At 35.2% G+C, this 19,378-nt stretch overlaps 1 protein-coding gene and 1 long non-coding RNA gene across 2 annotated transcripts; one reads left to right on the top strand and one right to left on the bottom strand.

Annotated features, from left to right (window-relative positions):
* Positions 1-1,181: 1,181 nt before the first annotated feature.
* On the bottom strand, positions 1,182-18,626 carry LOC123663661 (retinaldehyde-binding protein 1-like). Its single transcript, XM_045598329.1, has 7 exons — positions 18,587-18,626; positions 7,233-7,431; positions 5,083-5,236; positions 4,832-4,892; positions 4,282-4,413; positions 2,037-2,250; positions 1,182-1,426 (listed from the first exon to the last, which is right to left on the bottom strand). Exons 2-7 carry the CDS (start codon positions 7,396-7,398, stop codon positions 1,272-1,274), a joined length of 882 nt encoding a protein of 293 aa, XP_045454285.1. The 5' UTR covers positions 7,399-7,431; positions 18,587-18,626; the 3' UTR covers positions 1,182-1,271.
* Positions 5,606-6,454, top strand: LOC123663482. Its single transcript, XR_006744669.1, has 2 exons — positions 5,606-5,671; positions 5,920-6,454. It is a non-coding gene; the product is annotated as an uncharacterized LOC123663482 (long non-coding RNA).
* Positions 18,627-19,378: the final 752 nt, after the last annotated feature.

Genomic DNA, 19,378 nt, shown 5'->3' with positions numbered 1-19,378 from the left:
CTAGACTTTAGTAGCTTTATCTATTCTAAAATATGTTTAAGCTTTTCCATTTTTCTTTCCTGAAAGTAAAATATATTTGCAGAATCGATCTGCACGAATTTTGAAATGCATATAATATATTCTAAGCTGTTATCGCTGTGGCGGGAACAAAATAAATATAAAGAAATATAATTACAAATAATTTATTATGTTTAGTTTGCTTAAGAATAAATTAAAATTCACATAAAACGTAGTAAATAATAACTTCAAAAGAGTGATTGATTGAATTTTAAATTGATAAGACGATCAATTCACTTCAAAACACAAAATCCCGAGTAACTTGAGATAGCCATAAAAATTTTAAAACTTCTAATTTCTATTACCTCAACAGTATTGTAATTAATCATATATAAAACATTAATAAAAGCAATACCTATAAAAAAACACTTATAGAAAATTTACCAAAATAAGGTTAGATACATTTTAAGATGTCTTCATCATCCTACGTGACATTGGCGAAATAATCTGTGCTATCTTAGGGCCCGGCCCCATGTCCACTTCACGGCGTCGTGCCGTAGCACGGCGCCGTGGACGGTGCACCGCGCGCAACTTGACAGTTGACATTTCGCAGTTTGTGTACAAAACAAAATAACAAGAACGTGCCGTGGACATGGAGCCGGGCTCTTAGCACTAGTGAAAGCCATTAATTCTAAATAATTTAATAAAATTTAATATTTTAAGTAAAATTTATTAACTATAGCTAGTTATACAATAAAAAAAATTATTAAAATTAATACACTATTTGCAATCTATTTAGGTTTCACAAAAGCAAAAACATATATGGCTTTTAACTTCATTAGTTATGTTATGCCTAATTTATCTGTTGATAATTCATCGTTTGATTTATTGAAATACTTGACGTGTATATATGTACGTGCATTGAAGTGTACCTGTAAATAAAGCCGCACTAATTTTTCGCCGAAAAAAAAAGTGCTACATTTATTCAAACTTCAGCTACTAAACAGTGCAGAACTCTTTGAGATATTGTTACGCTATCAGCTTAATAAACGAAGCTTAGGTAACTATTTTGGAGTTTTACTTCTAAGATAGCGTCAACATTAAAAAAAAAACCGTCCGTGATGTGTCGGCTGTCCTGGCGTATTGAAGCTTTTGTTTCCTTCGTCATATATCTCATTAAAATATATTAATATATCTTATTAAAATATTAACTTCCCAGAAAATACATATACAGTGTATAATTCAAAATGACATTCAAATGCTTTATATTTAGTCTAATCTACGTTTAGACTTCTGAAAGTTCCTGACATTCCTAAATACTCTTCATTAAATTTGATGGAACTTCGTTTAGATTCATCACTTTTCATTTTATTTGATATTTCCATTATTTTTCTAGCTTTATCTGTTTTAAGATATTCTTTCCATTGTTCTGCAACAAAATTCTGTTATAAGCATAGATAGATAAGAAATAAGTGACAATTAATACTAAATAGATATATTTTAGGCTATGAATTCTGTGTAAAGTCTCCGGGACACACACTCACACACACAACATAAGTTCAAACAGCTATATTAAGACAAACATCTGTATGTCATATACATATACATAGTATACATAGCATGTCTTATGTGGTGATCAAACTGTGAACGGTTGTGAAACTACCACTAAATAATTGTAATGATTGCATCAACCATTCGTCAAATATCTATATCTATATATATAAAATTGGAGTGTCTGTTTCTAATATTAAAATAACCACTTTGTACTAAATTCATATGGATGTATACACGGTAAATATACCAAAATAACATTGTTTATAATTTTTGTGTCTGTCTGTTTGTTGGTTCCGTCTAATCTCTGAAACGGCTCAACCGACTTTGATGGGACTTTCACTGGCGGATAGCTGATGTAATAAGGAGTAACTTAGGCTACTTTTATTTTAGTTTTATTTAAAATTTTTTATAACTCTGCGAACTGAACAATAACTATTTTGTTAACTATATATGAAACAAATTGAATTTTTCTAAAACCGTCATACCAGCTATTTGTGCACAGTTAGGTCCGTCACCACCATAATCCCCAGGTAATACTTCCTTGGGTATTTCCTTGTGTAGTTCTTCATATGAGGCGTGAACGTGTATTCTTCTTGATATTTTATCTTTGAAAATAAGTTTAAGTAAATTACTGAGTTTAGCTGCCAGCGGCGGAGTATTTACGAAATGTATTCCTTTGATTCTTAATCCATATGTTTCCTGGAATGTTTTTAAAAAATTAATTTCATAGTTTAATGTTGAATTCCGCCTTAAATGACATAGACCAGTACTTTTAGCTTTCGAAACAACAACAAAATTTAATAGGATGAAAAAAAAATTTTTTTGTCTTTTTCTCCCACTTTAAAATTTGCTGGATTATAGTTTACCTAACATCTTTAAAGAAAAATAAAGTCAGCTGACCATAGCATGGTGTCAGCTGGTTGCTTTAACATTTTTTCTCCATGCATGGGAGGCTGCCACTGCCAGTCCCACCCACGGAATCGCATCTGACGGTCGCAAATATTCATAATGTAAATCTCAGATGCATTTTACGAAGTTTCGAATGGGAGGAAATAATTGAGCAAATTTGTACCGGGCTTCCGGACCAATACTTCTATACATATAAACAAAAGAGTATATGCGTGTGTGTGTCAAATACATGGTAGTGTGTGTAATGTCTTTTTATCGATTTAATGTATTTTTTATACAAAATAAAAAAATATTAGCATTTTGCACTTTTTCCCTATATAAACTATACTTATAAGTGGGCGAAATTTCACATACTCCTCCGTCCGCACAATTTTCGTAAAAAGTGGTACAAAGTTTTTGCTTCACGTATTAATATATAGATATTGTTTGGATTGAAGGATTCACTTTGTTTTTAATTTTTGTTTTGCCCTTTTGATGACCCTACTCTGTATTGTTTTAAAATCTCCTCTACCTCAAGGTTATCTAGGAGAAATAGCTTACCTGGCGATAAGACCGCCTTTGTGCATAATATAATTCTGTAAGTTTTATTTTTAAGATACTATATATGTTATATGTTAACTATTATATGTTAACTTGTATGCACAATAAAGTACCTATATTTCTTCTTCTTACTATTATTTGGTATAAGATGTCAACAGATATTTGTTTCCAGAAAGCTTGCTTTTTTATGTAAAACTTATGACTGAATTTATAACAAATTCTTTAGATACTAAATATTTCTAAAACATAACTATTAAGTTTGCCCATAGTCACCAACCCGTGCCCAGCGTGGTGACTATGGGCAACACACATGAGCTCACGCCATTTTTGACGTGAACATGTGGAGACCTATGTCCAACAGTGGAAGGCAATAGGCTGACATGATGATGATGATGACGATGAACTATCGAGTTTTGCCACTTTTTTTTTTGATTTTACTCGTTAAGAACCGATTTTCATATACCGGCCCCCGGTGTGAAAAATTATGAGGAGTTAAATCTACTGAACGAATGACCTCGTTACGTTTCTCGTAACGCCATTTATCGGAACCAAATAGGGTTCCGATTGATCGCGTTACGACGTTTTCTAATAACGAGAGAGAATTTCTTAGATAGATAGATGGCGTTATTTGATTCGTTTATTTACCGTTTCATATGGTGCTAATCCTTTTCTTAGACTAGTAAGCCATTTTGTGCGTCGGAACTGACACACACACTTTTTTTTCAACATAAACTATATTCTGATTTAGTTGTAGAAAATAGTAGTAGAAAATATAATCCTTGAAAATGACGATCCCGAAGCCATTTATATCAAACAAAAAGATATAATATCCTTTATCAAACTAAAATTATTTACTACAATTAACGAACAAAATCACTAATAAGCATAACGGCTGATAGACAAACTTGATTACAAACGGGAGTAACAGCTCGAGGGACTAGAGTTAAAGACATAATTATTTATTATTGAAAAATAATAGTACTTATACCTGTTGGATGGTTGATTCCCTCAGTCAATTAAAATTAACTTGATATGTATAAATCTTATATTATCTTACATATTTTGCAACGGTCTATCCTTAATAATAATAGTTTATATTGTACACCATAAAAAGATACAATAAAAGTACAATTAGAGGAAGAGGTGTACAAAGGCGATCTTATCGCTAAAATAGCGATTTCTTCCAGACAACCTTTGCGTATAGGACAGGGCATAGAAAAACAGTTACGAAGTGTTAATGTCCGTAATTAGTTAAAAGTCAAAAAAATAAAATATACTTACCGTACCCAGAACTTGTACTTTCTTTAAGGTTATTGGATTTATTTTTGAAACTATATTAATATTCATATTTTTAAAGTCTAATATGTGTCTATCGCATATACTATAATCGTGCCGTGACCTCTGATCGCCGATCTGTAATGGAAACATTTACTTTTATTAAACTCTTTGCACTCAATTAGCAAAATATAGAATTAGATAAAATAACGTAGATGCTATGCAAATTAGAATGCAAGTTTAGGCGGAACGTAACAAGATCATAACTGGTTTTTTCCCAACTATTATAGGGGCCTATAAAATTAAATTAAATAGCTCTAAATGAAAACATAGTCGTACTTACCATGCATATATATCTCAAGTATGTCTCAAAATTGAAATTGCCCGCGTTCACAATCTGAGTCACAAAAATTCTAGAATAACAACGTGGACTAAGATTTGGCAGCAATATATAGATTCTGAAAATTATATTATTAGTTATATGACTTAGCTTAAAACCAGATAACTGTACGTCCTTATGTATATACGAAAGATCAGAGCATATGAATGAACATACACTTGTAATAAGTATGATCCACTTAATGTTCAAACCTTCGACTTTCATGATTACTTTAAACCTGCGCGTGTTTGAGACGTTTTGTAAAAAACAGCGTCAAATACGCGAAATAGAGGCGCGTTGGCAATAAATATACTCATAGTGATACACGTGCGTTATTATTTTAGAAGAATAATGCTACTAACTTTAAATAAAGGAATTTAAAGCACACATTTAAAGGTGAAACAGATAGTAAGAATATGAATTCTTACATATTTTCCGAAAAGTTTTCGAATTCATCGATTGACATATTCAGTGTTAGTTCTGATAATAAGCCTCTTGTAGTTAATATCTTGTCAATCTTTGTTTTTGTCGCTTCGATGGATCCCCTAGCCAAAATGTGAATATACTCTAATAGTTTACGATCTGGAAATAAAATATAATTATTTTAGTAGTATATGTTTATAGATATTCCCTTAAAGTTTTGATAATTTTTGAATTTAATAATTTGTTTTTCGTCGACCATAAAAACATTTTCTCAGAAGTCTGGTAAAAAATAATAATTGCATAAAACTTAATAGGAATTATTTAAGATGTAAATCACATATTTCTATTTCTAAGATTGTAACGTATATTTTTATTCCTTGTTCATTCTCTTAACAATTATTTCGTTCGTCGAGATGCTATTCTTCATGCTAGGCGTTTCGCTATTAGCGTGTTTTGTGTAGGCGGTGATTGGTGGGGTTCGCAGTGTGTTGGGGTGTAGATTAGGCTCGGCGCTATATAAGCGCTGGTGCTATACGGCTCCTTCCTTTTCCTTGGTCTTCAGCCTCGGTCAGGTTCAGGGTGCGATTTTGTTCAGTGAGTTGTTGTAATATTAAACACTTTTATTTAATTTTAATTACTAATTTACTTTTGTTTTAATTACGAAAATGTGTGTAGATTGTGTGTGTTAGATTAATTTTCTTTGCTCTACAGTTTATTGTTTTATTAAATTAAATTATTGTAAAATGTTAGGATGTGCTTGTCTTTGTGGGCCATTTCCGTGTCAACCCAGAGACGTTGGGGGTTGACTACGGAAGGCCTCACTTTCTGGTGTGACCTTCCAGGTTCTTTGGCGTGGCGGACACGTGCGGTGCCGTTGTTGCCGGTGATACCACGTGGCCGGATTTTGTGGATTAGCTGCTAGGACCCCAACATCTACGATAAAGAACTACCCAATATCTACGATAAAGAACTGCCCAACATCTACGATAAAGAACTGAGCAAAATTTCTCATCCCCGGCTGACATCGTGATGGAGATGGTGTCGTGGACCTTGGACATCTGAACTCGAGAGACTGGCGGTTGATCATCCAGATAGTTTCTGCGGAGCCACGTGTCACGGAGACCCGCTATGATAAGTGACCATAGTTAAGCTTCACCCACGTGTCAGAAATAATTCGAACCCACAGTGTAGTTTAAATGAATATTAGATTAGAAAAAATGTATTTTGGTTCATAGTGTAGATTTAAAATAATTTCGGCTTGTGTTAAACTCGTTCGTTTAATTCATTAAAGGAAGATAAAGTTTTTTGTTCGTTCAAATTTGTATTAAGTAAAAAAATTTGTTTCCTCGTATTAAATTACTTTCTAGATTGGTCTAATTTGATTTTGTTCTCCAATCCAATCTGATCGCTAACTTTTTTTAAATATTTATTTACCTCTTTAGTTCGTCGCGTTAAGAAATAATTAATATTCTCTTATTCTATGCTCTTTTAATTTAATTACATTTACATTTCTTTAATCAAATTTTTAACGCGTGACAAGATTTATGGGTGCTTCATACTTTATTTACTGAAGTAAAGAGACGTAGGAGCGATAATTGTACTAAATTGAATTTGTTGTGCTGTTTGTAAGTAATTGTGGATGAACCAGGTGGTATGTGCAAGTGAAATTAATGTAACATATAAAACCTAAAAAAAATATGTATAGCATATGAAGTATTTTAAATTTATAGAAAAAACTGTAGAAAGAGGCTAAAATACGGAGACAGACTCGTCATTATCATTATTATCTGAATCATATTTGCCTTGGAAATATAAAAAATAGTCGGAGACTATGATATGCTATATTTACAAAATAAACAAGACAGAATATACTTCTAGCATTTTACTATTAATTATCATGAAAAAGTCATTGCGGTACATGAATCATTATGATCATCATCATTGATTGAGAGAGAGACGTAGGTTACAGGCGTCCATACGCAGCGGTAACCGCTTATCATCAGGCGGACCGGAAGCTTGTTGACACCCAAGTGGTGTAAAACTATTAATGAATCACAGCAAATTATTCACTGGAGTATAAATTAAGGAACAGCTTGTTTTAAATATTCAAAATGTTTGTATCAACGTAAAATGTCTAGCGTATATCAAACTTTACCGAAGTATTGAAGGGCTTCTTTTAAATGTTCCTGCTTTTCACACCACTCCTCGATTACATCTAAATTTTCATTAACTTTCTTTTCATCCAAATTAAATTCCTCTCGAATTTTGATCTTTTCTTCTTCACTTACTCGTAATAAGGAATTTTCGGGCGTAGCTGCCATTTCTGTGAAATATGTATACGGCCCCTGAATCACCTAAAATTTGTACTACAAATAAATTTGTATCTTTGAAGAGGTAAAGGTTATTTTCTTAATAAACTATATCATTAAATTATTAGTACATGAGCTAATTTACATTATGCTAAGATAAGGTGCAGAAAGGCGCAGTATTTTTAGACTTAGTTTATGACTAGACTAAAAAGACAAGATAAGACAGGCAAAGACAAGTTTTTTTTTTAATTGATCCAACTAACGTAATTTGAGTGTTGAGCCAGTGACCGAGTCACATGAGCTTTACAATTTAAGTTGGTTATTTACTTATATCTTTTCTACCTATGACTTCAGAAAATTTTATTTTTCAAATATGTCGATTTTTAACCGACTTCCAAAAAGGAAGATTTTCTCAATTCGATTGTATTTTCTTTTTTTATGTATGCTACTTCAGAACTTTTTCCTGGGTGGACGGATTTCGATGATTCTTTTTTAAATCGAAAGGTGGTGCTTTTCATGTGGCCCCATTTAAGTATAATCAAGTTTTGACTATTACTTTGTGAGTTATATCTAATATGGCCTATTTACTTGACTGTTATTGGAGTTTACTCCTTAAGAAGCGATTTTCATATAAGGAGGAATGAAAAAAATGACCTCGTTACGTTGTTGTTAACGTCGTCTCGAATCATCGCTCAGACGTTTTCTAATAACATCTATCGGAACCGGATGGCGTCTTGTATTCATTTATTTACCTTTTGATATGGTATAAATATTTTTTTAGACAGTCGATCTGAACGAGTAAACTCCAGTCATGCGTCGGAGCTTTTTTTTCGATACGTTGTATCGAAATCGATTTTCATATAAGGACCCCGGTATGAAAAAAATATGAGGAGTAAAATCTATTGAAGGAATGACTCAATTACGTTGCTCGTAAAGCCATCTATCGAAACCAAATAGAGCTCCGATTGATTACGTAACGACGTTTTCTAATAACGCCATATTAGATAGATATAGATGGCGTTATTTGATTAGTTTATTTACCATTATCGATATGGTATTCTTTTTAACCGACTTCAAAAAAAAGAGGAGGTTCTCAATTCGATTGTATTTTTTAAAGTGTATATTACTTCAGAACTTTTGATTAGGTGGACCGATAAAAAATAATAATCGAAAGTTGGTGCGTGTCATTTGGTTCCATTTAAATTTATTTGAAATGTAACAACTACTTTTCGAGTTATATCTAATAATACGTTTTTATTTGACTATTTTTTCGTCGACCTACGTTGTAATATATAACTTTTTACTGCGTGTACCGATTTTGATGATATTTTTAATTTGATCGAAAGTTGATGTTTATCATCTGGTCACATTTATATTTCATCGAGATCTATAATTACAACTTTTAGAGTAATCTTTGATAACGCGTATTTACTTGACGACTTTTCTTCCTACGTTGTATCTACTAGTCGATGCAATTGAAGTCCTGAAGTAATAACCCGAGACAAAATTTAAAAAATATTTTGAGCCTAAAAAGCCTCATTTCCTTTATAATACAATATAATAATAATGTACTTGCCGCTAAATTCAAAGCATTATTTTGGCCCTTAAAGTCCTAAAAATAGGATACGGAGGCCAAAACTATGATTTTAGAATTTTATTTTTAGGCTTACAGAACTTACCGTCGCTTTCATCAATAAGATTCATTCTCACGATAGAGATGTAGGCTCTGGTGACTGGATTTATGATATTAAAACAATAAATTCAGCCTTCAGAGCTTACTTTCGTTCCGCTCGTTCTGTTGAATGTATATTTAATTATTATTAGTTCATACAATGAAACACAGATGGCGTTGTTCGTAGACAGATCGCGCTATCGAAGTATCGTGTCGATTTATTTAATTAGAATATTGTATTCAGTACTTATTTTCTCCAAACCGACTTCGTCCTAAGTTAAGGTGCGATCTCGCTAGGAGACACCCTTAGGACGAGTGGACATTCCGAGCCCTCCAGGAGGGCTCTTCTTTCACGGCTGGGTCTCAGTACCCGGCTACCTCGTCCGGTGACGCTGTAAAGTCCGATACTACAGCACTATACAATTTGAAAAAAAAGGCTAGTTAACTTGTTTATGAGTCATTAAAGACTTCCTCGTATAAAATACTGGTCGTTTTATTCAGCCAGAGAGAGCTGAACGTACCCCCCCCCCACCCGTCAACTAGCGTTGAACTAGTTTTGTGCACGCTTCCTTCGCCAGTTCGCCTATTTCACAACAACCAATAAGATTCATTTTTACGATAGAAATGTAGGCTCAAAAAAATTATTTCAGCCACCTCACCGCAATACTGGTTATTAAGGTTCAAAATATTCTTTTAATTTTGTCTCGCGGTAGGCTCTGGAAGCCGAATTTATTATTTTACAACCACGAATTCAGCCAACACTTGGTAAAAGCAGACAAAACTACGAAGTGTAGGCTGAATTTATGGTTTTAAAACAACACTGATGGCTAACTTTATTATTTTGAGAAAAAAGTTCAACCTTATAGGTTTAACAAGGTTTAAGGGTAAGGAGGTAAACTCAATTTTTTTTTCTCAAAATTAATTTTGTCTCGGGATATCAACAAATTTTAACAGCAAATTAGACCTTTTTAGCGGAACTTCTCTAAATATATAACTATTGGCTTTTATGATAAAAGTAACGTGTAAAACCGTTCAAATTGTATGGATTCTAAATACATATAAACATTGTTTTATTTTTCATTTTTTTAAATAAAATTACCTTTAATTTTAGGGAAATTTTATGATAAAACACCACGAATTCTATACACATTGCTTAAGTAAAACTTCATCACATTTTTAGTGTAGAGTCGTAGATTATTCTTAGATAATAACAAAAAATTGATATAAAAAATTGATCATTCGGTTTTAACATACATATATCTATGTATATTATTGTATGTAAAATCAGTAAATCAGTATTTGCGTATATAAAGTAAGTGCAGTAAATAACTGAACGTAGCTAAAAACGTGGGATATTGAAACTGCAAAAGGTTCATAAAATTATTATTATAAAATGACATTGGCTTAAATATTTTCCCACTATGTTTATCTCTGTTCTCTAAATCTTTATTTTGTGGAACTTTTTATAATTAATTAAAATATGTTTTTAATTTTTTTTTTAATTATTCATTTTACATCGTTAATTATTACATTGTTATTGTATTAACATTTTACAACAACAGTTTTTTAATTAAAGTTGGCAAAGGCGAATTTATATATCACTAGCTGTGCCTGCGACTTCGTCCGCGTGGAATTTAACAAAAAAGTTAATGTTCAGTTTGCAGAACTATAAAACAAATCCATTTCTAAAATAAAAGTAGCCTAAGTTACTCCTACATCAGCTATCTGCCAGTGAAAGTCCCGTCCAAATCTGTCCAGCCGTTTCAGAGATTAACCTTAACAAACAGACGGACAGAGAGACAAAAATTGTAAAAAATGTTATTTTGGTATATGTACCGTGTCTTCATCCATATGCATTTCGTACAAAGAGAAACAGACACTTAAATTTTATGTATTTGTATAGATGAATAGATATAGATTAGAAGAATTCTGTCATACAGTCTACCGCAGCAGTAAAAAAAAATCGACTAGCCCGTAGGCGCAGTTTGTAGTAACCCTACTTTCTGCTCCTCCTGCTGCTGATGTGGGTTCGATTCCCACACCGAGTCTGGATGTCATACATATATTTCTTTATTTATATATTATTTGTTTGTAAATGTTCATCTAAAAAAATATATGTAGCTATACGTGTCGGCTGTTACCAATAACATAAGTATTAGGTTGCTTACCGTAGGGACAGACCACCGTGTGTATATGTAAAATAAGAAAAAAGAACACAAAAACTGCAAATTTAAAATCCACGTCTCATGCCATAGGTACAACGCTAGTGACTTTAGCGAGCAAACGCTTCTTTAACCTGCCCTTGAATATATTTAACAATTAATACAGTCAAATTCGTACTCTAAAAGGCCGCTAGTGGGAAAGTTTTGAGGTAGTTCTAATTTCTTTCATTCTATGTGTATTTTGGGGTGCTGTATTCAAATTCGAGAAATTATATGAGCCGTTGCGTTTTAGATGGTCCAGGCTGAGATTCTTAAATCCTACAAGACCATATATTATTCTTGCAAGCGATGAGCGCTTGTGATACTTCTTCTGCATTGTTTAATCAGGGCAAACGGAAACTTCTTAAGATCCTGCAGAAGAACAAAGATTTACAACCAGTCATTGACGCTCTTAAAGACCCTATGGAGTTTGATGGTATGCTGGTAGTGGTGGTTATAATCAGATTACTCACTACTACTGTATATATTATTACGATTACAGTTCAGAATGGGTGTGTAGTAATTTTCGGTGTAGGTACCTTTATGCAAGCCGGGTCGCGTCGTACACAGAAAAGAAAGTCCAATTACAGCACTAAGAGACAGTTTAATAGACAACACAATAGATTAGAGAGTACATTGAACGACACACTAACAATTCACACTTATTTAGCACTTAGATATTAAATAAATAGCAAGCGAAGACATAGATCGTAAACGAGACGTAAGAAAGTAAGTACAATTTCGATGTCGGTAGATTTGAAAAACAATTGATCGGTAACGAAGTTAAATAATAGGCCGAGTCCATTTACATCGTACGATATTTAAATTTATCATTATTATAATATTTAATTTTATTTTCTACTTTGTTTAAATTATTTTTATAGATATATTTATATATACAGATATGAGTGTGTGCGTGTTTGTGTGTGTGGGTGTGTGACATATATATATAATTAGCATAACATTGATGATAAGGGGGCGTGGTTTACCGATCACGCCATGTGACGTCACTATCAGGCCATGTCGAAAGCATAGTCGACCGGAGGGGAAGCTTTCGTGGCGGTTGGTCGTTGGCACCAGGGATAGACGGACGTGTATACGGTTCTAGCTAATACTTAGTTTTGCTTTTAGTAATTTAATTGTATTAAATTTGTAATCTTAATAAATAGTTAGAGTGTGAATTATAAATTTAGTTGTACTTATATAAAATGTTATTTGTTAAGAATTTAATTTGTAATCTTAATAAATAGGAATTATATTTTTGTGATCGTTGTAATTATTTTTTTTAGTTAATATTTAGAGTGAATTATAAATTCAGAAGTGGGATAGTGCCACCGTTCTGAATCGTAGGCTTTCTTGGTAAAATTGTGCTGCAAATAAATTTGGTTTCTAGTAAAAATGTCCGATCACAATAAACGTAAAAGTCGTAAAAGAGATAGGACGCCTACCCCTGGTTTAGACCAAACACTTCAGGCGATTTTGAATCGCTTAAACGTTTTGGAAGGTAGTTCCAGGTTACAAAATTCAGGTGAGGGTAGGTCGGGTGACATGTTGGTGCCACACCCAAGCGAGACGATGCGACCGTTGTCTGGTACGGTCGCCATGCCACCGCCGTCACCGACTGTGCAATCTTGTGGTGGAACTACCGACACACAGACGAGTGCTGATACGGTGATTAGTGAAGTAACAGAAAAACTCGTAAACGCAATCAACGCTATACCGGTAAGATCAAATAATGTTTTTGTTTCTAATTTTGATCCGTCTTTGCATGATTTTAATGTGTGGTGTCAAGAAGTCGATCATGTGCGTAATTTAAATCGTTGGGATGATCGCGAATGCTTGTCTCGTATAGGAAATTGTCTCAGAGGCGATGCGAAGTCTTGGCTAAGCGAGTGGGTTAGCAATGATCGCTGTTGGTCGAATTTTAAGCGTGAATTTAAATCATTATGTCCGTTTCGGGTAGATATTGCTAATATTTTATTCGACGTAATGAAAACCGAATCCGATAAGTACCCTACATATGCGGAATATACTAGACGCTCTTTGTTGCGATTGCGCATCGTTTGCGGTTTAAGTGATGAGTTAATCGTGGCTATTATTATACGAGGCATCACGGATCCTCAAATCCGTGCGGCTGCTACAAACGCGAAGTTGTCCCCAGAGAATTTAGTTGACTTTCTGTCGATTTATGTGAAACCAACCGTTAAGACGAACTATACGCGACCCGGTTATAGTAAAATTAGTTTACAATTGAATTCACGCAAACGTGGGCATGATGATTCGCAAATTAAATGTTTTAAATGCAACAACTTAGGTCATAGGTCTTTTAATTGTCCTAAGCGTTTTAAATACGAATCTGTTCCATCCGGTGATGGTAGTAAGGCGAGTACGTCGTCTGCAGGTGTTCCTGGATCATATAGACAAACACCAAAACCAGAACCCTGCTCGTTCTGTAAAAAGGTCGGACACAAGGTTGAAGATTGCTTCACAAAACAGCGCTCCGAATCACGAGGCAAATCTAATGTTAACTTTTGTCATAGTATTAACGATACCTATAAACAAAATGACATCGCGACGGCCGTTATTCAGGGTGTACCCGTCGATGTGCTTATAGATAGCGGTTCTACGATTTCTCTAATATCTGAATCGGTTGCAAAGCATCTTCAATGCACTCAGACACCCTCATACAGAATATTACGCGGCATCAGTAATGAAGAAGTACATTCCACTTTCCGTACTACGCTAACAGTCGAATTTCCCGAAATATCTCTTGAAGTAGACTTTCATGTTGTATGTGATAGGTTTTTGAGCACACCAATTATTATCGGTACCGACGTTTTGAATAGAGATGGTGTTACTTATACACGTATGCGAGGTCAACAACGCCTCACGCGGGTCGTTGATGTCATGTGTATTAAATCCGATACTACGGTCATAACGATTGATTCTCCGTTAGTAGGACCAGATAGGGAGCGTTTAATGAGCATCATTAATGAGTTTGCAGATTATCTTGTGGTAGGTACGGCTTGTACTACAGTCACGACAGGTTCTATGCATATTAAGTTGCACAACGAGACACCGGTAGTTTACAGACCTTATAAAATGTCGCAAGATGAAAAAATACGTGTTAGGGCGATCATTAAGGACTTACTTGATAAGAATATTATTCGCGAATCGGAATCGGAGTTCTCAAGTCCGATTTTATTGGTTAAAAAGAAAGATGGTAGTGATAGGCTATGCGTTGACTTTCGAGCCTTGAATGCTAACACCGTCAAAGACCACTATCCTTTACCTTTAATTGACGACCACATAGACCTTCTAGGAAAAGCCAAATATTTCAGTAGTTTAGATATGGCGACCGGGTTCCATCAAATTCGCCTTGATGAGGAGTCTATTCCTCTTACAGGATTCGTAACTAGCGAAGGGCATTACGAATATATCAAAATGCCATACGGTCTAGCAAACGCGCCCATTGTCTACCAAAGAATTATCTCCAATACATTGCGTTCGTTCATCGATAATGGTAAGGCATGCGTATATATCGATGATGTTCTACTGAAAAGCCAGTCAGTTGACGAAGGCTTGCAGACCTTACGAGAAGTCTTGGACACTTTGACAAAGGTTGGGTTTTCCATTAACCTCAAAAAATGTAAGTTCCTTGTTACAGAGATCGAGTATCTAGGCCGGACGATTAGTAACGGTCAGGTAAAGCCGAGCGCTCATAAAGTGGAAGCTCTAGTTAACGCAAGGGTGCCGACTAACGTCAAGGAGGTAAGACAGTTCTTAGGTCTTGCAGGGTATTTTAGGAGGTATATTCCAAATTACTCCCTAAGAACTGCGTGCATCGCTGGATTGCTTCGCAAAGGTGCCGAGTTTAGCTGGGGCAAAGAACAAGAAAACGTGCGTAAAGATATTATTAAGCGTCTAACTACAGAGCCTGTACTAATTATTTTTGATCCCTCACGTTGCACTGAGCTCCACACAGATGCATCATCGGTTGGTTACGGCGCCGTGTTGTTCCAGATCACTGACGATGGCAACAAGCGACCTGTTGCCTATTTCAGCAAGGTGACTCAGGGGGCCGAGTCACGTTACCACTCTTACGAGTTGGAGACGCTGGCGGTTATCAGAGCGTTACAACATTTTAGGCATTATCTCATTGGTATAAAATTTAAAGTGGTAACTGATTGTAACGCTTTGAAACTGACCCAGCGTAAAAAGGACCTTCTTCCCAGAGTTTCTAGGTGGTGGGTATACATGCAAGACTTCAACTTTGAACTCGAATATCGTAAGGGTACTGCGCTGTCTCATGCTGATTATTTGAGTCGTAACCCCGTATATAATTGCAGGATTCAAAGGCCGGTTAATTGGGCTCAGATAGCACAATCTGCTGACGAGGAAACGCAGAAGTTGTTGGAAAAGCTTCAGAATGGTGAACTGGACTCTTCCAGATACGTCAAATCTAACGACACGCTTTACTACAAACTAGATGTTGTTGGCGAACAAAGTCGTATGTTATGCTACATACCTAAGGGTCACCGTCTGAGTTTAATGCGGGTCTTTCACGATGAACACCAACATATTGGGGTGGACAAAACTACTGATCTGATACTCAAACATTTTTGGTTTCCCAAGTTGAGGCAGTTTGTGCGGAAGTACATACAACACTGTGTAGTATGTCTTTTTTTCACAAAAAGGTAGCACGGCAACCGCCGCAGCCCATCGAGTCATGGGAGAAACCCGATGTGCCGTTTTCTATTATTCATACTGACGTGCTAGGGCCTCTTCCGCGATCAAACGATTTTAAGTTTGTTGTACTAATTGTAGATGCTTTTACTAAATTCTGCCTTTTATATTCGATTCGTAATCAAGATACTAGCGAGTTAATAAAAGTTTTTGAAAATGCAATTTCACTTTTCGGTTCACCAAAATTAATAGTTGCTGATCGTGGTCGAATGTATGAGAGCAATGTATTTGTTAAGTTTGTAAAAGACCAGGGTTGTGATATTCATTTTATAACCGCTGAAATGCATCAAAGTAATGGGCAGGTTGAGCGGTACTGTCGAACGGTCATGAACATGATACGTGTCGAGTCAAACTTTAGACAGGAAAATTGGTCAAATGTGCTATGGAAGTTACAGCTCACCCTGAACATTACTTTGCAAAAATCTATTAAATGTTCCCCTATGAATTTGTTGGTCGGCAGCAATGGCGTTACACCCGTCATACGATCCCTGGTCCGCGACGTGGCCCAACAAGCTGCGAATCCAAATCGCGAGTCACTACGCGAGCTGGCCCGACAACGAGCTATAGTAGCCCTGGATGAAAATCGTTCCCGCCAGGACGCTCGTGTCAATGAACGACGAAAGCTACCCCACACATTCCAACCAGGTGACCTAGTATTTGTGCGTAAGTCGAGCCAGACTACAAGCAAGTTGGACTCCGGCATGCGCGGCCCATACAAGGTTACGCGAGTGTTGCCACGCGGGCGATATGAGCTGAAACTAGTCGCGGGGTCATACGGTAAAACCACGCAAGCTGCTGCAGAATATATGATTCCCTGGCGAGGGGAGTGGACCCCTGAAGTGTGCGCCTCATTTTTTGAAAGTGAGTATTTTCTTTGTCGCCTTCTTTGTTTTGTGAAAGCTTGTTGCGACAGTACAGTAGTATACGTTCAAAGTTTAATAAGTTTAATGATAATGATAAATAAAACTAAGGATTTGCTTATACTAGTTTACATCATCACGAAACAAATTGCTGGTGTTGTGCTTATATTTGTTACGATTGTCATGGATATACTGCGGTCACTGTCCATTGTGCAAACTGCGGTCACTGCACGATGAGCATACTGCGGTCACTGCTCACTGTTATCTGTTTATATTTATGTTTGTTACAATTGTCATGGATATACTGCGGTCACTGTCCATTGTGCAAACTGCGGTCACTGCACGTTGAGCATACTGCGGTCACTGCTCACTGTTATCTGTTTATATTTATTTTTGTTACAATTGTCATGGATATACTGCGGTCACTGTCCATTGTGCAAACTGCGGTCACTGCACGTTGGGCATACTGCGGTCACTGCTCACTGTTATCGCATACTGCGGTCACTGCGATTATTTTCGATAGGACATACTGCGGTCACTGTCTATTGTGCATACTGCGGTCACTGCTTGTTTTTTTTTTGCTTACTGTTGAGCTTTGCTTGAATGTAATTGAACTCCTCTTACTGTTGGCTTAATTTTGTGTTTTGCTGAATGTAATTGAGTTATCGTTCTTACGCCAGCTTTGCTCAACGCTTGTGAATATTTAGCTAATGCAATCAACATGACTTTCAGATGATAATGATGAGGAAGACAGTGATCTGTCTCCGGAGCTCTCACCTTCGGGCACCCAAGATCAGGTCGTGGAAGTGGAAGTACACGCGGTTGAGGATGCCGAAGAGTCGCCAGATGCAGCAGCCTCTACACTCACGGGCGGGGACGCGCCGTCATCAGGAGAGGCCGAATTAGCATAACATTGATGATAAGGGGGCGTGGTTTACCGATCACGCCATGTGACGTCACTATCAGGCCATGTCGAAAGCATAGTCGAAAAAAACAGTTTTTTGCGATTTTTTTAGTGTTGCATCACAAAATTTTGTCCGCAAACCTCAAAGTCAGATTCAGCACCCCAATATATAATTATGAAATATCAAAATTAATCAGAACTACCCCAAAACTTTCTTAGTAAAAACACAATTTATCTAAACTAGATATGCTATACCTATACGAAAACCCGAAATACTGTTTTATAACCATTTACGCCTTTTTCCCGGGATCAGACTGACATTATTGAACAATCAAAATGAATAATAACGTTATTCAAATAGGCTTCGAAAGCACTATCGTCATTTTACAATTTAAAATTATAAAGTGATTATTTTTTCAAATATATAAAATTCTCAAGTCTGGACCGATGATATGAAATTTTGTGTATATATCGGGTAGGTCTGAGAATCGGCCAGCATTTATTTTTCATACCTCTAAATGATAAAGGCAATCCACGACTAAATTATTTTTATTCTTTTGATAATTATTTGATTTTTATATTATTATGATTTGGAATTGAAAAATACTTACAAACCTAAATGTTCACCCTTCTACCACCAGTCCTTAGTTTTTAATTGCGTTTAACGGCAAGACAAAGTTTGCCGAGTCAGTTAGTTATTAACAAAAGTGAAGCCTCATTATTCGAGGTTTGGTTAAATTAATGAATATACCATCCATCATATTCATAATATTACAATAAGAAAAAATTTATGTTGTATAATAAAATATAAATTTACCTGTTTCCACAGGGCTTCCAACGGGCAAACCTGAAGAAATATTAGCTCTTAGTAATATTATAACCGCGTACTTATTCACGTATTGTCAAGGTTAAATCGAAATAATTAGAATCAGTTCAAGAAAAAACAAGTTATAAAATGAAAAATGCAAATATTCACCTAGACATTCAAGGATAAAATTAAAGTTATACGAAAACTAGCTTTTATCGCGGCATCGCCCGCAAAAGTCTATATTTTAAAGGCTAACAGATACTAAATCTATTAAGATAGAAGAAATCATATGGTTTTAAGAGATTCAGTTTAAAAGTAATGACAATAAAATAATTTTTAACAAAAATAAAAGCGACTTCAAAAAGGAAACTAAAATAAATTTACTTAGTACAAAGTAATTCTTATTTTGATTTAGTTAGAAAGAAATCAGAATGATTCAGAAATGGTCGAATTGAGTAACCTCCTCCTTTTTTTGAAGTCGGTTAAAAATAGGGTTATTATTAAATTAAAAAAAATTAAAATATCTCATTAGAACTAAGGTTTTATTTTCATTGGATTTTAATAATATTTTTAAAAATAGATACGTATGTCGAAGGGAGATTATAACTATCGCCAGATATTGAGCAAAGAAACTACCTTACCTTATTATCTTTGCTGTAATGATTTTCTCAAATTGCTTTTCACTCGTGTGACGTGTTGATATCTTGCCGGTTTGACCGAATTGACCGACAGTGCTACCGGTCTCAGAGCGCCCATCAAACTTCATTTTTCATTTCGTATTTAACTGTCTCACGACCGTCC

This window comes from Melitaea cinxia, chromosome 20, assembly GCF_905220565.1.
Source record: "Melitaea cinxia chromosome 20, ilMelCinx1.1, whole genome shotgun sequence".
NCBI lineage: Eukaryota > Metazoa > Arthropoda > Insecta > Lepidoptera > Nymphalidae > Melitaea > Melitaea cinxia.
This window is presented reverse-complemented; position numbering and strand designations above follow the sequence as displayed.

Coding starts and splice junctions, on each gene's coding strand:
- LOC123663661 (XM_045598329.1), bottom strand. CDS start 7,398: ATGGCAGCTACGCCCGAAAATTCCTTATTACGAGTAAGTGAAGAAGAA. Junction 5,237..7,232: donor AGAAGCCCTTCAATACTTCG/GTAAAGTTTGAT, acceptor TTTTATTTCCAG/ATCGTAAACTATTAGAGTAT. Junction 2,251..4,281: donor AAGTACAAGTTCTGGGTACG/GTAAGTATATTT, acceptor AAAACATTCCAG/GAAACATATGGATTAAGAAT.